Raw genomic sequence first — 20,792 nt, forward strand, 5'->3', positions numbered from 1 at the left:
CTAGTACCTTTAGGTGCCGGAGGTCCCCTTGGGAGGTGACTAGGTCTCACCTGCGCTGGGCCAGCTGCAGGGCCCTTCCCGTTCTGGTCTTGTGCTGAAGTGACCCAGCCTCGGTTTCACAGAGGACAAGGATGGTGGGTAGGCTGGCCTTGGTCAGTCCCTCCCATAGCCTGTTGGTTCTGAGACCCACCCCCCCCCCCCCCAACCACCTTGGTGGCCCAGAGACGTGTGGGGTCTACTTCAATCAGCAGTCTAACGCTGGGCCATCTCTGTCCTCTGTCCCACTTAGAAACCAAGGTTCTAAGAACAGCTTTCCAGCCCAGCCTGAATCCTGCCCATCCAGTAAACGGCATAGCACCAGGCACACAGTGAGCGCTCAGTAAATACTTGCTGATGGAATGCTCATTGCTCACACTGCTGACAGCCCGCCTGCCTCCTGATCCTTGCCCAGGTGGCTTCGCCCTCTAAACCTTCCACAGCGGCACGCAATCCTCACTTCCTGATGGAGAGGAGGCCCCCCACGTTGATGCTCTCATCACGGGCGCACCATCTCCCGCGCACCTCTCGCCACCCCCTCCCTGCCCTCTGTCACCAGAATGCAGCCTCCTGGGCCTCCCACCTTGCTGGCTGGCCCCATGGCAAGAGCTTTCGATCAAGGGTGGAAAGCCCACGTGAAGACCCAGCTGGTGAGAGAACTCAGAAAGAGGAACAGCAGAGGTTTCTGTCTAGACCAGCTGCTGTCTGCAATACCATTTAATGCGTTCGTCTCTACGTACATACGTACATGCATCTAAGTTTATCTAGGAGGCGTCTTCGTGTGAACGTACAGATGTGTGTTCATACCTTGGCGGGTGGACTTTTTTCCTCCTGTCCTATACTTGTGGCCATGTCAGTGCGTCTTGGGTTGTAGAGTCCTGGGGTTTGGGGATCCGACCCGGGGAGTGGGGATGAGCAGCCCCGAGAGGCACAGAGACATTCAGGTGGAGGCGGGATAGCCTCTCAGGATTGCGTAAGGGCTTACAACACCATACTTTAGTTGCCACTGAGTCTGAGTGCAGACCCCCTTGCATAGCAACCCAGACGCGATTAAGTGGTTGTTGATGGGTTTTGTGAGACAACAGGACGTCAGTGCCCCTTAGGATGGCCTCTGGTGGGAAGCCCCACTGCATAGCTCACCGATGTGCTCCCGACTGTGTCTCCCAACCATTCTGGGCCTCAGTTTCCTCATCGGTGAGTGAGGATAACAACGGTACCGTTAAGGGTTGCAGGGAGAGTAAAGGAGAGGGTGCACAGGGGGCTTCGTGTGTGACACGTGACACATGCTTCATCGGTGTTAACAGTTGTCCTCAACATTGGCGTTGTAGTTCTTGCTGGGGGACCTGGGTCTGAAAGAGCCGGGTCCTCTGATGCACCCTCTGGCTCTATGGGGTCAGTCTCAACCGTCCCTGGCTCCCAGCCTTGCTCCTGGCCTACACTTCCCCTGTTGGAGGGAGGCGCTCCTGCCCCAGAAGCTCTGTCCCACATTCAGGTCAACTGGACAGTAGGGCCACACCGGCAGGGCTCGACAGCCTGGCCTTAGCCAGGGTTCACCCGGCCGGGCCCTTGAAGGCACCGTCCACCCCGAATTCCGAGGCGTCATTCTCCTGGCCCAGCCAGTGATAGTCTCCTTTATTCCCTAAACTAACTAGAGTCTGAGATCTGGGCCTGTGCTGCCCACCCCCAGAGGCCACGGGTTCTGGCTGGCGGGGGTCGCTGCCTGCTCTCGGCTTGTGCAGACGAAACTCAGGCAGGCCGAGCAGCCTTTCTGCTCCTACTCCTTCCACTGGCCTCCCCCCTCCAGGAAAGGGCCAGGCGGACTCGTCAGCTGTGCTTCTGCTGTGAGTCCCTCGCAAGGTGGCTTGCCGCAGGCTGTCCCCTGCACCCCGGAGACCCCACCTGTGGCCTCTTCTCCACACGGCACAGGTGGAAGACCGTCCCTAACCAGGGCCCGGGGCGGGAAGCCCCGAAATGAAGTTGGAAGGGATTGTCAGGTCCAACCCTGTCATTTCAGAGATGGGGAGACTGAGGTCAGAGAGGGGAAGTGTCTCACATTTCAAGCACACTGGCTGAGGGGGACATGCCCTCCTACTTCACCCCTGGCAAAAAGTCACTATAGAGTAGTCTCAATCGTTCATCAATTGTGCCTTTTCATTTGAGAGTTTTCTTCTATTGAGAGGGCAGAATCTCCATGCGGCGTTCTTTCTGGAACAGGGCGTTTTAGCAGATTTTACCTTCAATAGGAGGGAAAATCTGGCAGCCCCAAGTTCCTGCACTTCTGCTCTTGGACTTGGGGAGCAAGGATGCTGAGAAGCCTCATCTCTCTGGGGAGGGTCCTTGGGAAGACGAGTGTAAGTAAGGGATGCAGGGAGAAGGCTGCTGGGCCCCCAGGAGAGGAAGGGTGGGCCCTCTGGCTCCCTCTAAGGCCTCTTGCCCATTCCTGGCCTGGATGACCGTAAATCGGGAAGCTGTGAGAACCTGGAACATGTAAAACCTGAGCTGCTGACTCAGCAAGAGTTAGAGACCATTTGCACACTATTGCTGGGGTGACTGAGCTCTGTGTGGCTTGATGTTAACAAGGGGAGCCCCTCTTCCCGACCCACACCTCCTATATCTCTCCTTCCGCTGCCCTCCACGCTTGCCTGAGCACTTACTGTTTTTCAGACCTGTAATGACCACCTTTCTATGTTCCTCATATTAAGCCCCAGGAACTTAAAGATGAAGCAAGGCTATAGCTCCTTGGAAAGTCAGGCCTGTGGCTTGCAGGTGGGTCGGTGTTTGGAGAGCATCACCCAAAGATAAGCCCATCAGTGCTCCCAATTTGGACAGAGGAACCCCCCCCCCCAAACTAGATCCATCTTGCTGTGCCTGTTTGCATGACCTATTTTTCTGGCTACAAACAGCTAGCATTACCTGTTCTAAACATCTGGAATTACTTGCCTGCTTAGTCACCTTCCCTCTGGCTTCAAACAGCTGCAGGGCCCCACCCCCTCTCCACCTCCTGTCCATCTAGGGTCCCTCCCTCCCTTTTTTCTTCCTGGAAGGATCTGGAGGTACCAGATCCACAAGTTCTGATGCCTTTAAAAGGATCAGCCTGGGAAATAAGGCTCATTTGAGAGCTGTGACGTTCACCTTGACTCTAGTGAAAGTCCAACAGCCAGTCCCCTTTTGGCCTCCAACCGGGCACCATGAGGGCCTGCATGCCCTTGATAGTGGCCATGCTCTGCAGCCTGGCCTGGGCTGGTAAGTCGTTATCTGGTGGGGGTGAAAAGCGTCCTGCCTAGAGAAGCAGAGAGGTAGGGAACTTGGTAGAAAGTGAGGGTAGTGGGACAAGAGAGGGTCAGCTCTGTTCTACAGCCATGGAGCATCTTAGACCTGTCCGTGTTGGAGTATAGGAGTGATCTCTGGGGTGAAGGGGACTGTGTAAAGGGGGCTTCAGGGCTGATGGACTAATGTCATGGATGCTCCTTCTTGACTCTTTGGAAGACCAGCTCCAAACATCTCTTAGTCCAACCTGACTTGTGATCTCACCAAGGTTTTGTCTGCGGGCTCACTATGTGGTATAAGGCTGGGGCTGGGGCCTGCTGGGTTTGAGTGGCCTCGTTGCCTTTGGTCACTGGCTCCACTGCCTGGGGTTGGGTGAGGTTGTCTGGGAGCGGGGTGGGGGGGGTGGGGGGGGTGGGGGGAGGGGGGGGGACGGCTACTGGAAAAGCCCCTGACCAGGAGGTGGGCCATGTGCTCTCCCAGCTGTACAAGCGGTCAGAGGAATGGCTCTTTGACTCAGTGTCAGAGGGACCAGAGCACAGAGAAGGGTCCCGCCTGCAGTTACTAAGCGGTGCCGGAGGTGGGACCGGCGGCTTCCTGCCTGGTAGCTGTGCAAAATGCTGATGCCGATGTGTTAATTCACGGTTAATGGGTGAGTAGGAAAGAGTGCCAAGGGAGGGGGCTGAGCTGAGAGGTGTGTGAGGAATTCTCCCCTGCCAGAGGAGAAAGAAACAGAGCTTGATATCCATCCCACCCAACCCAGGTTGTTCCTATATAGGGTTGTTGTAAGGAGTAAGATAATGTATAAGAAGTACCTTACGCGGAGTGAGATCTCAATGAACTGGGTTTTAAAGAAAATTTTAATGTTTATTTATTTTAGAGAGAGAGAAAGAGAGAGCAGGGGAGGGGCAGAGAGAGAGGGAGGGAGACACAGAATCCAAAGCAGGCTCCAGGCTCTGAGCTGTCAGCACAGAGCCCGATGCTGGGGCTGGAATTCACGAACCGTGAGATCATGACCTGAGCCGAAGTCGGTGGCTGAACTGGCTGAGCCACCCAGGTGCCTCCAATGAACTGGGGTTTTGGTTATGATTGTGCTTATAAATATTCCTGGGAAAAACTCCCTCTTGGAGTCCTTTCCAGTCAGGTTATGTCTAAGGAGACCCCTAGCGGGATGCCCAAACGGAAAAGGTTTGGAGGAGAAAGCTATTCCCAGGCTCCCTGCACCGGGACGGACCGCCTCTACTCTGGCACCCACAGCAGAACAGCTGGGAGTCAGCTCTGTCTGGGCCCTGGGTGGTGGACAGCCAATAAGGGAGGGCATGAGACCTTTTAGCTTAGCGTGAAGGAGTGGCCGCTGGGTTGGCACATCCCAGTCTCAGGAGAGGAGAGCGGCTTGAGACATTTGGTCCCCGGACGGACACCCCTGAGGGCAGAGGCAACAGTGGCTTCTGAAGTGCAGGTGGAACCCTGAGTCTGGGATGGTGATCTGATCTGGCCGTGGGGTGGATGGGGAGGTGAGGAGGGGCCAGTGGGCGATGCCTTCTTTCCTAAGGTGGGAGGGAAGAGGCTCTGCTCTTGTCTCTCCTGGTTCCAACATCTCAGAACTGAGATTCAAGGATGTGAATCAGATGAAGGAGTCACTGCCGGCCTCAGGACCTTGGTTGTTTCAAGTGAACTGAGGCAGGAAGCTGGTCCTAGAAATGAATCTTCTTGGTTGACTAGGTCTCCAGGGAAACAGCATCTGGGGCTCCTGGACAGCCATGGATGTAGGATGCCCCAATCATCAGAGGGCCTAATATAATAGGGACATTCAGGCTTGGGACCAGACTCTCTTGGTGGGCAGCATGGATAGGGAGGGGGCATTCTGGCATATTGAAGTCTTGAAGAGTGCACAGAAATTTAACATTTCATGGGAGAGGAGGAGAGGGGGATGGAGGGAAAACCTGAGATAGAAAAGGCCAAAACGAAGAAAGGCAGAGGCTCGGAGAGATGAGGCAGAAGGGCAAGGGACAGATGGTTGCTGAAGCAGTGACTGCACCTGACCAGTGGGTGAGGCACACAAAGAGCCTTGTGTGGCCCGGAGGCACAGGGCGGGGATGCTGGAGTGAGGAGTCAGGGTGACTAGTCCACTGAGTGTCCCCAGGACAGCACAGCAAGGCACCTACGAGGAAAAGTCCCTCCTACCTCCCCCTCTCCCCCCTCAAATCCCCAGGTCATCTGGAAGAAGACGGAGTTTACAGGGAACCCCTGGAAGGGGGTTCTTACTGGGACAAAGTTCTTGAACAGAGATGAAAAAGTCCCCGCAGCCAGGGCCAGTGGGGGTGTTCTGAGCTCCCCAGAACAGACCATTCACTTGGGGCCTTCTCAACTGGTGCCAGCTGCTGGAAAGAAGTGAATTCTCTCCTTGGACTCTGCTGATCTGGCCCATTGTAAATGTTGCCCTGATTTGTCTGGATTTTCTCCCTTTGGATTCTGGGTGTACTGCCAGGCTGACCGAGCGGGCAGCTGACCAAGCCTTCCTCCTGGCCTAAAAATTTCTCCTTAACATCTCTGCATTGGGGCTCCAAGGGAGCATCATTTAGATTCAAGAGGACTTCCCCTGAGCCCCAAGGGACCAGTGGCCTTGGGCCTGGTTGTTTTAAAAAAAAATTTTTTTTAACGTTTATTTATTTTTGAGACAGAAAGAGACAGAGCATGAACGGGGGAGGGTCAGAGAGAGGGAGACACAGAATCTGAAACAGGCTCCAGGCTCCGAGCCGTCAGCACAGAGCCCAACGCAGGGCTCGAACTCACGGACCGCGAGATCACGACCTGAGCCGAAGTCGGCCGCTCAACCGACTGAGCCACCCAGGTGCCCCGGGCCTGGTTGTTTTTAAGGACAGTCCATTGGATCAAAGGCCTGCCTTCCTGGCCACATTGGAGGCCCTGTGCGCAACTTGAGGCTGCCTCAGGATCTGGTTAACCTTGACCTGACACCTCTTTGAGGTAAAGAACACAGGCTCACAGCAATGACGTCACCGTCAGCAACATAAATGCATCGACACCTCAGTCCAAGGGATGGCCCAGCTGAAACGTGGGGAGGGAGTCAGATAGATTACGTATGTCGACAGGGAAGACTGCTCCAGCCTGTCTGAACACTTGCCACGTTGAAGGTGGGCATGGAATATTGTCACTGTGCATTTATCGAACACACGCGGCCACTACATGTCATGTGCTGTCCAGTGCTTTACCAGTATCCACCCATTTCATTCTTTTTTTTTTTTTTTTTTTTTTTAAATTTATTTATTTATTTTTGGGACAGAGAGAGACAGAGCATGAACAGGGGAGGGGCAGAGAGAGAGGGAGACACAGACTCGGAAACAGGCTCCAGGCTCCGAGCCGTCAGCCCAGAGCCTGACGCGGGGCTCGAACTCATGGACAGTGAGATCGTGACCTGGCTGAAGTCGGACGCTTAACCGACTGCGCCACCCAGGCGCCCCCACCCATTTCATTCTTATAAATATTCTATGAGATGGTCTCCATCGTTATGACCCCTTCACAGATAGGGAAACTGAGGCACCGATGGTCAAATAACTTGCCTGAGATCTTGTAGCTGGAAAGCCAAAGAACCAGAATTCCAGCTCCCTGCCGTTTGGGCACCGGGGCCGGTTTCTCAACCTCCCTGCTATTCCCCCCTCATTAGCACAGGATAAACCCGCCTCCCGGACCCCAAACCGGTAACTGAATCCATATCCCTAATATTCACCTCCCACCTCCCACCCACTCCAGGCTTGAGACACCGTACCTGTGTGCAGTCACAACCGGAACCAAACCCCACATCTAATCTGAGGCAAAACTGGGATAGTTTCCCTTCTCCTGATCCTGACACATTCGTGGACCCTGAAGCGGTCTTAAACCCATCCCCCACATTCCTCACCCAAACGTGGAGACAAAATTGTTACCTTTATCAACAAATGTAACTCCAGCCCAAATCCCGGTGGTAGCTCTTCGTCTCAACCTAGCCTAATCCCAACTCTGGCCCAAGTGAGGTTTCCGTTTCTGAGTTCATTCAAATTCCGATGCTAATAGTCACTCTGACTCTGATCTTGACCTCCTCCGTAGCCCACAGCCTGGCCCCCAAGCCCAGCCTTCGCTAAATCCAAACCTCAGGAACCTCAAGTGGAAACAGAGACTCTGTAATTACCCTTAAAGCTCAAAGTGGAAGGAAGGGGCCCCCAAGGCCAGCTGTAACCCTGGTGGGGCTTGCGTCTTTAGGAGTGGTAGTGGGTTTGTGCCATTGCTTTCAAGACTTTTTTGTCTCACGCCCTTCGTGACTGAAAATTTGCTTCTGCAAAAGTCATCTGGCCGGAGCTAGCGATGTGGCCTGCAGTTCCATCACAGAGCCTATTCCAGAACCCAGATCTCACCCGTACCCTCCTCGTACCCGCCCCCGCCCCCCCAGCATGAGCTAATTCAAACGCATTCCAAAGGCTAGCAGAAACAGAAAGCTGGGACCCTGGGGGAAACAGGGTGTGGGGAAGACCGGATGAAGGGGAGCAAAGAACAAAGCAGCAGAAGACATAAAAGGGGCGGGATGAGAGGAAGGGGGTGGCAGAGGGGAGAGGGCAGGTGGGATCCCTGGGGCGGCAGTGACTCGCCTTCGTCCGCATGACCGGTGAAGGGTGGCCTGTGAGTCATGACCAGCCCACGGACCTCTTTCTTTGGTCTGCCTGACTTTTTTCTTTTCTTTTTTTTTTTTTAATCGGGAAATTTCACCTAGAAATGAAGGCTTCTCTTGAAAAACTAGAGGCTCGGGCAACACCGAGCCTACGTCCCGACATGGCAGCAAGTGACTGGAGCTGAGAGTGGCTGCCGATTTCAGGCAGAGCATCCCTGCCAAGTTTGTCACGGTCCCCACCTCTTCCTACCGCCCGCCGCACCCCTGCTTCTTTACCTGCTTCTACTAGCGGTCTGGTCTCAATAGGCACTTGAGTTTGTCAGCCTCATCTGTGTTACGAGCCCTGCAATACACAGTGGGTGGAAGGCGGTGAGGACGAGGCTTATGTCATGCTCGGGAGGCTACGCGTGTATCTCTCCCTTGCAGATAGCAATGATCTTCCCTGCTTCCCCGTCTGCAAACCCTACTGCAGGGGGCACCTGGATGAGGAGAATAGGAGCCTCACAGCACTGAGTTTGTGACCTTCACTGTCCACAGGAAAAATGGAGTCATGTGCGTCTCGCTGTAATGAGAAATTTAACCGGGATGCTGCTTGCCAGTGTGACCGCCGGTGTCCCCGGCACGGGGATTGCTGTGAAGACTATGACCAGCTGTGTACCGGTGAGGCTCCTTGAGGAGTGAGGGCTCTGGGAGGCACAGCACGCCAGGCCAAGTCCAGGCGCATGCCCAGCCTGCCTGAAGGGACGCTGGCTTGGGCATCCAGCGGTTCATCGCGGGGTTCAAGACTGATGACAGGGCTCAAAGGGCCCGAATGGGGACACTGAGGCACAGAGCAAGGGTCAGGGATTTGGCCACTATTCGTCCCAGGTATTTTAGGACGTCCCCATTGTAAAACCCCAACGTAAAGGAAAATAGATGGCATTTACCTGGAGTATATGTCTGAACTGTCAGGATTAACAGTCCTATCTCGGAAGTTTAAGTAATTCCCCCAACAGCAAAATGACAGCAAACGTTAATATAGTGTGAATTACGTTACCAATTGTTATTCAACACGTTAAATCGCAGAAGTGTAATAACGGCATCGAACCTCCCGATGTTCAAGCCACCGGGAAGACTGCGCGCGTCACAGTACTGTTGTGACTCACTCTACTTGTCCTATAATGAGTGAACCCAGTGGCTGCAACATCTCCAATCTGTCATTCCCTGCCTAGCGATTGAACGGGACACGCACCACCCTCAAAAGCCAATTGTTTCTCTGCTATGCTAACAACATAGTTTTAAAGGAATCGTTTGACAAAAGAATTTTGAATAATTCCCCCGCTTGGGTGCCTCCAATGTTGTAGAGCACCAGATAAATGGTCTTCTGCTTTGTGACACAAAGCCTTGCTAAGTTCACTGCCAAACCATGTGCCCTGCTTCTCAGTTTGGTAAACGTGATCACTGAAGCCAATGGTAGGTAATGGCCAGCAAGACCACCGCATACGGTTGTGCAGGTTGTGCACTGCACAAGGCCACCTGGCTGAGAAGGCAAGCTGGACCAAAATTGAATCGATACCCTTCTTGCTGAGCCATGTGCCCTGATGAAGAGCTCGGTCTGCTGAGAGGAAGGAGTACCTTTTCCTAATTTTCCCGAAGTAAATTCTGGTATCTGCTGACCTGGCCATGTGTTCACCGAGCTGCTTCCACCCTGAAGGAACCCTCGTTCAATTTACACAAAAACACCACCAGCAGAAGTTCTGCTGATCAGGCCCAGGTAGGGAAATCCCAGGTCCGGAGCTCACTGCCAGAATCAGAGCCTGCCCCTTTCCCCTGCCTTGTGTCCTATTCAGGAGACACAGGAGAGCCCGTTCACCTTGGACCATCGGGCTGGCATTTCACAGCAGAGACAATACTTAGCTTTGGAGCCAGTCCATCTCCAAGTCTCTGATTTGCAACGCAGAATCCTTTCCCCACAGAAAAAAAAATATAGACGATGCTCACGCTCCAGACTCTAAATCAGCCCTTGAAAGTCCATTTATCATAACATTGGCTGCGTCGAGAACCCTGCGGATTGTCAGCACTTAGAACACGCAGCCTGGCGCAAAGTAAGTGATCAGAAGATATCGGTTGGCTGAATGAATCAGCCGACCCGCGGTTCTGATGGTAATAACACAACACTCTCCAGAAAGCTCACTAACAGATTCTGAAGTACTTTGTAATAGTGTTGCTTCTTCCGGGCAAATTAGCGCCTGGGAGAGGAGCTCAGAGTCCCCAGGAGTAGCCTTCCTCCTCCTCCCCACCCCCCACTCTGCCCACCCTGCTCTGCCCAGAGCAGGGCTGCAGTCACACAGCCTGCAGGCCAGGGAATAGGGCAGCATTAAGAACGTGCTTTTCTGTACACGCCCTCCCCCCAGACAGTCTCTGTGGCCACTGCCAAGTGTTGTAAAGAAAGAAGGGAAGTTGGTATCTCAGCAAACAGTTCTCCGTCCTGGAGGGCCTGGGTGGAGTTCACCCTTGACTCTGACGGGGAGTTGTTATAGGTAAGAGATGTTCTAAGTGAGTGAGGGCCTTGTCATTTGGAGAATGTCAAGCCTGTCCATCTACCAACTTAGACTAAAGAAAAGTCATACGAAAATCAGAGTTTTCAGTCCAGAAGGCACCACCTCTGCCACCCCTCCCCTTTACACAGATGAACAAATACAAATAGATCTCCCGTTTCAGCCGATCCCGCCGAATACCTGAATGCTAACGTGGCAAGCAAGAGTTGTCCCCTGCGGAGATTCCTTTCGCTTTTTATACAGTCTGCAGCCATTTTCAGTCTGTCTCCTTCTTCATGTGGGCCTTACCCCCTGCGCCTCAGCCCGTTTTGTATTCTCTGCCGCTGCACTGCTTGTCCCTGAGGTTGGGGGATCTGAGAACCGAGATAAAGGGAAGGGACCCCACGGGGGTGGTTGGTGACTTTCTTTCTCTGACCTATAGTGGAAGAGGACCCCAATAAGCCAGAGCCATTCCTGGAGCTGGAGGAAGAGACAGAGGCCCCATCGAGCCGTAAGTTGGCCTTCCTAAAGCAGGGTCCTCAGGCCAGAGGATGGGGGGACATGAAAGGGTGACAAGGAGGGGTCAGCCATCCCGGTGGCCGCAGGCCCAGGCCTAAGCCAGATGGACACCCCCCGCCCCAACCCAGCACCTGGAGGTGGTGAGAGGGCTGGCCTCCGCAGCCTGGGCTGTAGGCAGGAAGGGAGTCTGAGGCCTACAGAGGGAAGGGGGGAAGAGATTTTATTTTTAGAGTGGGAAGATTATAAAAACAACAGGCCAGAAAGTAGAGTTTGGCCTCTCTGAAAGGGCTTCCGGACTGCGAAGGGTGTGCACCAACTTAGCTTGTTTGTTTTCCTTCCCTGGAGATCTGGAATAGGAGTGCAGGAGGGCCAGGGCGAGGGCGAGGCTGGGGGGTTGGAGAGGGCGAACTGGCCGTCGGATGGAGGGGCGCCCTCTAGTGGTCCGCCGCGGACACACACGTGTCCGCGGACACACACACACACACACACACACACACACAGATGCACACACACACACACACACACACACACACACACCCGCCCTCCCCTGTTTTCTCAGACTTGTACTCGGCGCCCAGCTCCTGCCGGGACCGCTGCCAGGAGGCCTTCGACAGGCACCAACCATGCCACTGTGATGCCCGCTGCCCAGAGTTTGGGAACTGCTGCAAGGATTTCGAGAGTCTGTGTGGCCACGGTCAGTCTCCTGCTCCCTTTAGCACAGCCCCAGAGACGGAGGAACTCTCCAGAGCAGTAGTTGTCCAGGGGGTGGTCCCTGGACCCCGCAGCAGCAGGAACACCTGAGGATTTATTAGAAATGCAAACTGTGGGGCTTCCCCCAGACCCACTGTCAGAAACTCTGGGGGTGGGGCCCCCTGACCTGTTTTAGCAAGCCTTCCAGGGGATTCTGGTGCATGCCCAAGTTTGAGAACCTCCCCAGAGGAGGGGGCGGTGTGGACACTGTGTGGACATTCTGTGGGCAAGGCCACGAGCTGATTTTAAGTATCCTTTGGGCCCCAGGCCCCTGCCCTCCAACCACAAGGGTGACCCATGCGGCCTGTCTCACTGGCCGCCGGCTTCTGGAAGTTGCCCAAGAGAGGGGGCACGCAGATCGCTGCCCCCGCCCCCGGGCCTGCCTTGGGCTGAGATACCCCTCCCGAATTCCTTCTAGAGGGCTTCTCCTACAGCAGTGACGCCATAACCAAGGAGGAGCTGCAGAGCATCTCCGAGAAGATCTACAGGGCAGACACCAACAAAGCCCAGAAGGAAGATGTCATTATTAACAGCCAAAACCGCATCTCGCCCTCGGAGACCAGAGACCAAGTGGACTGCTGCCCAGAGCCGTGAGTTCTCATCACTCCTCTTCCAGCAAAGCCCCCCTACCTGCTCCCACCCGGGCTTTGCTTCCTTCCCTGCCCCTGTTCTTCTCTCCTCAAGGCAGGAAGGATCAAAGGTTGAGGAAAAAAAAAAAATGTCTCCAGAGACAAATAAAGTCGTCTTGAGGGACTGTGGGTGTCCCGTTGAGAGGGTTGCTGTGATTGGGCCGATAATAGAACTGACCTTCCAAGAGCTGAAGGGGACGAAAAGAGTGACCTCACGTACACCCTTGGAGAGCGTCTCGAGGGGAGCTCTGCTCCCCAACCCAACCCTCCCCTGCCTGCCCTGGCCTGTCTGGCAGTTCCCGTGGGGGGTTTTTTGCTCCATGTTCGGCCTCTCACTGAGCCTCCCTCTGCCTTCCCCAGGCTCTTCACATATGTCAACGAGAAGCTGTTTTCCAAGCCGACCTACGCCGCCTTCATCAACCTCCTCAACAACTACCAGCGGGCCACGGGCCATGGGGAGCACTTCAGTGCCCAGCAGCTGGCCGAGCAGGATGCCTTCCTCAGAGAGGTCATGAAGACAGCAGTCATGAAGGAACTCTATGCCTTCCTCCATCACCAGAGTGAGTGAGCCTCCCCGGGCCCCAGGAGGCGGTGCTGAGGACGAGGGTGTCTGCAGGAGAGCCTGCCAGCCCTGGGGCTCCATGGTGGGGAGGCAAAGAGAGCAGGTGGGGACCATGTAGTGGCCAGTGGATGCCTGCGAGGGGCAGGGAAGGGGCCAGCGAGGAGCCCAGGACAGACCGTGGCCCTGGGGGGCTGAAGAAGGCCTCTGTCTGGCTTGGAGGTCGCCTCTCTTTTTGATCTACGCTTAGCTGCCTCATTTATCCCCGCCACTCACTGCTTCAGTCTCAGGGTCTCTGCAGGATGGGGAGTCACCCCAGTCCACACCACCGCAGCCGCTCCCAGGGGCAGCGCCACTTTCTGGGCACGTAGGGTCCCTGATTCTCCTCCCTCCTTTTTCTGGGGAAACAGCAACAGAAAACCACCAAAAGTTCAGAGAGGGACGTTCTCCCGGGAGGGGTTCTGTTTGGAGCGGCTCCAGACAGGGACACATTTGAATCAGACCAAAAAAAGGTTTGAGCCGCAGGACTTTTTGGCACGGGGTTGTGTTTGTTTGGGTCGTGCAGATGCCTCTCGTGAACTCCAGGCAGCCGGGCTCTGCCTCGTGGGCAGCTCTGTCCAGGTCTTTCCCCTGCCTCAGAGCCTCTGCATTCCACCTGCCCACCTTCCCTTAAGAGTGAGTGACACGCATTTTTAGGTAAAGCCGGTGACACACAAGTAATCCCTGTGAAGAGGGCGCGAGCCGGCACCGCCCCCTGGTGCTCCTCTGCAGTAAACACAGGAGAGAGTCTTGGAGGTCAAGGCAGCCCTCCAGCTTGTCAGAGGAGAGAAGCGGAGGCTCACACCGGCTGGGTGACCTGTCTGAGACCATGAGGGAAGTTGCGAGTTCTCTGGGACCCAGGGATTCGATACTGGGGCCAGGCTGTTCCACTACTTATCCTGTCCTCACCTCTCTCCCTGTCCAAATCCAGACCGTCCTTCCAGGTCTAGCTCACATCCCACACTGCTGAAGCTGCACCTGCCCCAGCTCACTGCTGGCTTTCAGCATCTCCTCAGAGGTCAAGGGTTTGCGGTGGGGGGGTGGTGGGGTAGACCCAAATCGCCTTGGGCCGGAGAGACCGTGCCACTTGTCGGGCAAATGATCTTCCCTGTTTGAGCCTTATCTGTGAAATGGGGTCTCGGCAGATTAATGCATGTAAAGCACCGAGGGGAAAGCCGAGCACCGGGTAAGTGGTAGCCCTTCAGATGGTGAAACCATTGTCTTATTTCATGTGTATTGTTTCTTGTTTTCCGGCTGTGCTTTAAGTCCTTGAAAGGAGGGAAGATGTCTGGTACCTCTTTGGTAGCCTCCAGCACACAATTCTGGGCGGCAGGCAGTCGATATCCGATGGCTCCCTAAATTAGAGCTCCAGCCCCAACTTTTCCCCGCTGCCTCTCTGACGTCTCACGTGGCTCTCATGGCATCTACTCAGAACTTAGTGGGGAGAGAACTCACGCTTCCCACCTCTTCTTCCAGACCTCCTTCCTCGGGCTGCGCCATCCCATCAGAGACACCACAGCTTATCCCAATGCTCAGGCCCAAACCCCGGGAATTATATTCAGTTCTTTTCTTTGCTTCACAGCTCCTCACCTCCAACTGCCCCATCAGTAATGTCCAGCACATCCTCCTTCAAGATCTACCTTCCTGCTTCTCACCCCTCCTCCACGGCTGTCACCGCGGTTTCAGACCTGGACAAGGCGTTAGCCTCAAAACTGGTGTCCCTGCTGGCTTTTTACATATACTGCCAGAGTGAGCCTTTTTTTTTTTTTTAACATTTATTTATTTTTGAGACAGAGAGAGAGAGAGAGAGAGAGAGAGCATGAACAGGAGAGGGTCAGAGACAGAGGGAGACACAGAATCCGAAACAGGCTCCAGGCTCCGAGCTGTCAGCACAGAGCCCAACACGGGGCTCAAACCCACGGACTGCGAGATCATGACCTGAGCCGAAGTCGGCCGCTCAACCAACTGAGCCACCCAGGCGCCCCCAGAGTGAGCCTTTGAAAACAAAGCTATCGCATAATTTCCCTGCTTAAAAACTTTTGGTGGCTCTTTGTCCTCTCAGAAGCTATGAAAGAGTCGAGAGACCAGTTGCCGTAGGTAACGATCACGTGAGCTCACGGGCCATATTTACCGGTCATTAACTGCGTGATCTTGTGTGAGTTACATAGCCTAGATCTGCCTCGATTTCCTCATTTCTAAATTGGGGATAATTAGTATCAACCTTATGTGAACCGTCAGTGTGCGGACTGAAAGCACTTAAAACATTTCAGGCACATAGAACGTACTCGGTACGTCTAAAATATTTTTGTACGATTACTTTTTGGCTGACACCCAGCTTTCTTGCCATGGCTTGTGTGGGGGCTGCTGCCTACCTCTCAGACTGCCTCTCCTACCACTCTCCCCTGCAGCCCACTATGCTCTGGCCACACTGACTTTTTCTTCGCTCTGAACACGAAGCCCAAGTCATCTTAGAGCCTTGTACCTGCTGCTCCCTCTACGTGGAAGAATCTCTCCCCCTGGTTTCACATGGCTGACTCCTTCAGGTCTCTGATTAGTGCTACCTTCTCTGAGAAGCCTTTCTGACCTTCTTTTCTAGAAGAGCCCCCTACCCCCACCCCACCTCCAGTCATCATGGGATGCTCTGCTTTATTTTCTTCATGACACTTATTTTCAATCATATTGTTTAATATTTGTCTCTTCACTGGAACGGAAACCATGAAGGCAAGGATCTTGTCCTTGCCTTTCCCTGCTGGATCCTCAGCCTTTATCTGGCTTGGCACAGAACAGAGGCACTGTGGATAGTTATTGAATACACAACTGAATACATATTTGATGGTTGAACCTGTGTGTCTCTTGATGTGCTGGAGCAGGCGACCCTTCCCTGCTTCCCAGGACCTGGTCCCACCTTCTCCTCTCCTGAGTCCTCCGTGTTCCTCTCCGCAGACCGCTACAGCTCGGAACAAGAGTTTGTCAGTGACTTGAAGAACATGTGGTTTGGGCTCTATTCAAGAGGCAATGGAGAGGAAGACTCAAGTGGCTTTGAACATGTCTTCTCAGGTGAGATTGTTCTGCTTGGAAAGAAACAGTTGGAGGAATGAAGAGAGCTTCCCTCAGGAGTAGGGCGGCATTGGGCACTGATGAATCGGCAGCCAAGCCAGCTAACGGGGAGGGACACGTCTGAGGAGCCGTTTTTGAAGAACGGTCTCTTCTGGAGTATCTGGAGAGGAAAGGAGACCAGATACTGGGGCTCCCCAAGGGCACACATAGGAAGGGAGATGTGTTTGGGGGGTATGACCGTCTACTTCTGGATGGTCCTCTGCTTTCCAAGAGGGCCATGGGCTTTCTCCCCACTGTCCCACCCCATGAAGCTCCTACCAGGTTTGGCTTGCTCCTGGGGAAATGGCTGAGAGGAGTATCCAGATTGATCACCAGGGCCAGCCAGGAGGAGGAATCCTCCCAAGAGCTTGAGCTGAAAGGGTTGGGGGGGAGGCTTTCCTAGGTGAGAGTTGGGGATGTGTGGGATGCTGGGAAGTCAGGGCAAGGGACTGAGCAGGTGTGCATGCTACAAGCCAAAGCCTGAAGAAGGGGGACAGCCTCGGCATGGGAGGGGCCGTAGGGGTTGGAGGGGAGGCCCAGATCACCCACCTGGAACTCTTTATTATAGGTGAAGTCAAAAAAGGCAAAGTCACTGGCTTCCATAACTGGATCCGCTTCTACATGCAAGAGAAGGAGGGCCTGGTTGACTATTACAGTCACATCTATGACGGCCCTGTGAGTACTGAGTGATGACCCCAAGAGCTGAAGAAGCCTTATGAGTAGTCAGACTTCCTGCCCTCACTCTGCACTCCAAATAGCCAGACTTGCCTCTCACCGTGACTCTCATTGGCCACCTAGTGGGGATTGTGAATATGACTTCCTTATCTGCTGGAGAGCACGTTTAGGCAGCTGGGACCCCGAGATCCCCTTCTAAACACTGAAGGCTCCAGACTGCAAAGGGCAGGAGGCAGACAGCGCCATCTCTGGATGCGAGGCTGAGGGGAGGGGAGGATTCTCAGGGCGGGGAAGACCACTCTCAAAGATGTGCCATTACCCCCTGCCTGAATTTCCTTAGAAGGTGGCCTTGGCTGGAAGTTTCAGCCTGGCTAGTCTGAGTTCAACCCCTTACATTTTATAAAAAAGAAATCTTTGCTGCCCTGTGCCAGGAAATAATTTGGGGGCAATACATTGTCCTCCTCCACACGTAATGGCCACAAGAAACAGAGCTCCGGCTGTCAGTCACAGGAAGGTTGGCTCTGGCCTCCCTGGGAGATGCACACTGGCAGCTCCAGACGGAGGGTGCCGACACCTTAGCGGGCCAGACTGTCTCCTTGGTCGACGTGAAGAAGCCAGCCTCCCCAGAAAACTCAGACGGGCCATCGCCAAATCTTGGCCAGCTGCTATCGTTTGCCACGTCTCTGTCAGACCCCACTCTGCGGTATTCACCAGGCCCTCTCTGCTACTCTCCACAGTGGGATTCTTACCCCGACGTGTTAGCCATGCAGTTCAACTGGGACGGCTACTACAAGGAAGTGGGCTCAGCCTTAATCGGCAGCAGCCCTGAGTTTGAGTTTGCGCTCTACTCCCTGTGCTTCATTGCCAGGCCCGGCAAAGTGTAAGTACTGGGCCGGCCAGGCCTGGGGAGCAGGCTGGGGCCACACGTCATCCTCAGCCAGGACCATCGGGAGAGCTGGGTTCTGTGACTCCGTGGCTCGGACAAATCACCCTTCTGGACCTCGGTTTTCTCACTTGTGAAATGGAGTTGTTAGATAAGACTGGTGGTTGCCAGGGACACCTGAGTGGCTCAGTCGGTTAAGCGTCTGATTTCAGCTCAGGTCATGATCTCACGATTCGTGGGATTGAGCCCCACATTAGGCTCTGCACTGACAGCGAGCAGCCTGCTTAGGATTCTCTCTCTCTCTCTCTCTCTCTCTCTCTCTCTGCCCCTACCTGCTAATGCACATTCGTGCTCTCTCTCAAAATAAATAAATCAACATTAAAAAAAAAAAAAAAAGACTGGTGGTTGCCAAACTTTACCTTAGCAGCAGAACCACCATGTGAAATCTTATGCAGAACCTTCCTATATAAAACAGTGAGGGGCGCCTGGGTGGCTCAGTCGGTTAAGTGTCTGACTTTGGCTCAGGTCAGGATCTCAAGGCTTGTGGATTAGGGCCCTGTGTCGGGCTCTGTGCTGACAGCTCGGAGCCTGGAGCCTGCTTTGGATTCGTTGTCTCCCTCTCTCTCTGCCCCTCCCCTGCTCTCTCTCTCTCTCTCTCTCAAAAATAAACATTAAAAAAAATAAAACAGTGAGAAAATGGAGCTGCCCTGGCACCCCGAGCCTCTCTCTTTGGCACCCAAGGCTCCTAGTGGGAACCTGACATCCCAGAGAGTATAGCTAGAAACCACGGGGCCCCATGCATTCCAACATTTGAGGATTTGGGGTCCTACTACTTCTAAAACCCTAACAAGACATTTCATTTCTGGGGGGTTCAGCCCTAGAATCTGAGATTTTAGAATAATACTGTTCTGGAGGAGATGAGGAGCAGTGTTCTTTAAGAAGATAGAAAATAAGGCACAGATTTTGAAGGGCTGCTTGTGCTGGAGGTAGTGGCTGAAATAAAGCTGTGGCAGGTCTCTTAAAGGCTGTTCAAGTCCGGGTGGAGCCTTTCTGCATGGGTCGGGCTTGATCTTCCTAGGCAGGGGATGGGTGCGGAGAGATGTGATGGGCCCCTCTGACTTGGTCGTCTTTCCCCACAGGTGCCAGTTAAGCCTGGGTGGATACCCCTTGGCCATCCAGACCTATACGTGGGACAAGTCCACCTATGGAAATGGCAAGAAATACATCGCCACAGCCTATGTGGTATCTTCCACCCAATAGAGCTTGGAGCCAGACAGGGGCATGAGGACAGTGGGAGCTCTTGCAAGACTCAGGTGCTATCTCCTCTGGGCTGGAGGAGGATGGGGAAGACTGGAGGGGGGATTCCCAAGTCTAAAAATGCCCTTATGGGAAAGAGGGAAAAGAAACAAGTAAGAGAAATGCAGAGAAACTGTCAAATCTTTGTGCTGTAGCATTTTGGAAATAGAGTCCAGACAGAGAAGATGGGAGCCCTCCATAGCCCTTTGCCCTGATGGAGACAAGTCCTTGACGTCTCTAGGCCTCATGTTTCCTTTGAATGTAAAGGGAAGGAGTTTTCCCCCTTTCCTTTTTGGGGGGGTTGGTGAGAGGGCAAACCTGACGGTATCGTCACCGTGAAGGTGTTTTCAATTGTTCTTAAGAAGAACAGCAGATAAAAATTTAAGGTCACTGTAACAGCTGTTATCGTACACAGCTTTGCAAACTGAAGTTCAGCCCTATGTCGGGGCCTCAAAGGACTCTGGTTGTGGAAATTAAGCAGTGGCCGTTTGGTCTTTTCTAGGGCTATATCCTCTCAGAACAGGGCCTGGGAGAACGCTGATGCCTGATGGAGAGGATAATGGGTTGGCACTGTGAGTGAACCTGGGAGGGAGTGAACTTCTCCGGGCCTAGGTGTTTTTGCAGCCAGCTCTGTGCCTGCATCAAGAAGCATTCTACTTGTTTAGTGCGGGTGCAGAGGTATATTTTGACCCCACATATTTTGTGAAAGAGTCCCCCAAATAGGAAGAAGATTTTGCATCAGAACAAAGAATTTACAGCTTGGTGGCATTAACAGTTATTTTAAGGGCTTATCCAGCAGCCATCATTTTACTCTGGAATTAAAGACCAGGGAGAGTGGGACTCCCTCTTCCAACCTCAGTTTCGCATTTCTCCCTGACCTCAGGGAGAACCAGATACTGTCTCACAGAACTAGGTTTGAATGATGGTTTACAGCATTCGAGTCTCCAATTAAAGTCATTAAGGGGCACCTGGGTGGTGCAGTCGGTTAAGCGTCCGACTTCAGCCAGGTCACGATCTCACGGTCCGTGAGTTCGAGCCCCGCGTCAGGCTCTGGGCTGATGGCTCGGAGCCTGGAGCCTGTTTCCGATTCTGTGTCTCCCTCTCTCTCTGCCCCTCCCCCGTTCATGCTCTGTCTCTCTCTGTCCCAAAAATAAATAAAAAACGTTGAAAAAAAATTTTTAAAAATAAAGTCATTAAGAAAACCTGAAATCTGTCCCTTCTTTGTATGTGACCCCACCCAAGTGTCTGTCTCCCTCCCTGCCTTTTCCCTGGAGCAGGGCTGGGAGCGATGCTGCTGGCTTCAGTGTCTCTTCAGGATGGTGTGGGAATGCGGTATCTTGAAGTCCTTGAGGACTCACCAAGTCTCTCTAGCCAACAGGGGAAGGGAGTTCTTCCTGGTGGATTTGTAATGGGAAGAGTGGAAGGAGTGTACTTATGGCTTCTGGTTCCACATATAAGGAGCCTGGAAGTTACTACCCCAGCCTACCAACAAATACAAAGCTGAACAGACTGAAATAGCAACAACCCTTCTTGGATCTGGAAGAGAGGAGAGGACACAGGCAAACAGATGTCCTTAAGATTGGAAAGTCAGGCAAATAAAGATTGGAATAAGTTTGGAAAGACAGCTTACTGGGGCGGAGACTCTCAGGCAGAAACCATTGCAGAAGGCAGTGACAAGACAGGAAAATCTGAACTGCAACTGATGAATTGCCTGATGGAGAGGCGGTACAGACTACTCTGAGAGTTAAAAACTCCAGGAACCCAGTCACAGGGGGATGCCACAGTATTGTGAGATTTACCTCTTGGAGTTCCGCCAGGTCCCATAGAGTGTATCAGAGAGAAACCCCCTTGGGCTTCTGGCATAGGGAGGAGA

At 53.6% G+C, this 20,792-nt stretch overlaps 1 protein-coding gene and 1 long non-coding RNA gene across 4 annotated transcripts in view; one reads left to right on the top strand and one right to left on the bottom strand.

The window, feature by feature from the left end:
* Positions 1-20,792, bottom strand: part of LOC131519708 (uncharacterized) — a 40,551-nt gene that overhangs the window by 8,344 nt on the left and 11,415 nt on the right. The gene's annotated exons all lie outside the window — the stretch shown is intronic.
* ENDOU (endonuclease, poly(U) specific) lies at positions 542-19,881 on the top strand. Of its 2 annotated transcripts, none has more exons than XM_058743021.1 (10): positions 542-3,279; positions 8,495-8,617; positions 10,916-10,984; positions 11,552-11,686; positions 12,161-12,332; positions 12,732-12,931; positions 15,913-16,026; positions 16,634-16,740; positions 17,478-17,620; positions 18,763-19,881. In XM_058743021.1, exons 1-10 carry the CDS (start codon positions 3,225-3,227, stop codon positions 18,881-18,883), a joined length of 1,239 nt encoding a protein of 412 aa, XP_058599004.1. In that variant the 5' UTR covers positions 542-3,224; the 3' UTR covers positions 18,884-19,881. The 2 variants fall into 2 exon arrangements, with proteins under 2 accessions (XP_058599004.1, XP_058599005.1); XM_058743022.1 differs by lacking the exon at positions 542-3,279 and adding an exon at positions 6,785-8,179.

The sequence above is a fragment of the Neofelis nebulosa genome, chromosome 8 (assembly GCF_028018385.1).
Source record: "Neofelis nebulosa isolate mNeoNeb1 chromosome 8, mNeoNeb1.pri, whole genome shotgun sequence".
Taxonomy (NCBI): domain Eukaryota; kingdom Metazoa; phylum Chordata; class Mammalia; order Carnivora; family Felidae; genus Neofelis; species Neofelis nebulosa.

Bases quoted from the DNA above. Each gene is read 5' to 3' on its own strand.
- ENDOU (XM_058743021.1), top strand. From the start codon at position 3,225: ATGAGGGCCTGCATGCCCTTGATAGTGGCCATGCTCTGCAGCCTGGCC. The intron at 11,687-12,160 runs GTCAGTCTCCTG...AATTCCTTCTAG, and splicing joins CGAGAGTCTGTGTGGCCACG to AGGGCTTCTCCTACAGCAGT. The intron at 12,932-15,912 runs GTGAGTGAGCCT...TCCTCTCCGCAG, and splicing joins TGCCTTCCTCCATCACCAGA to ACCGCTACAGCTCGGAACAA.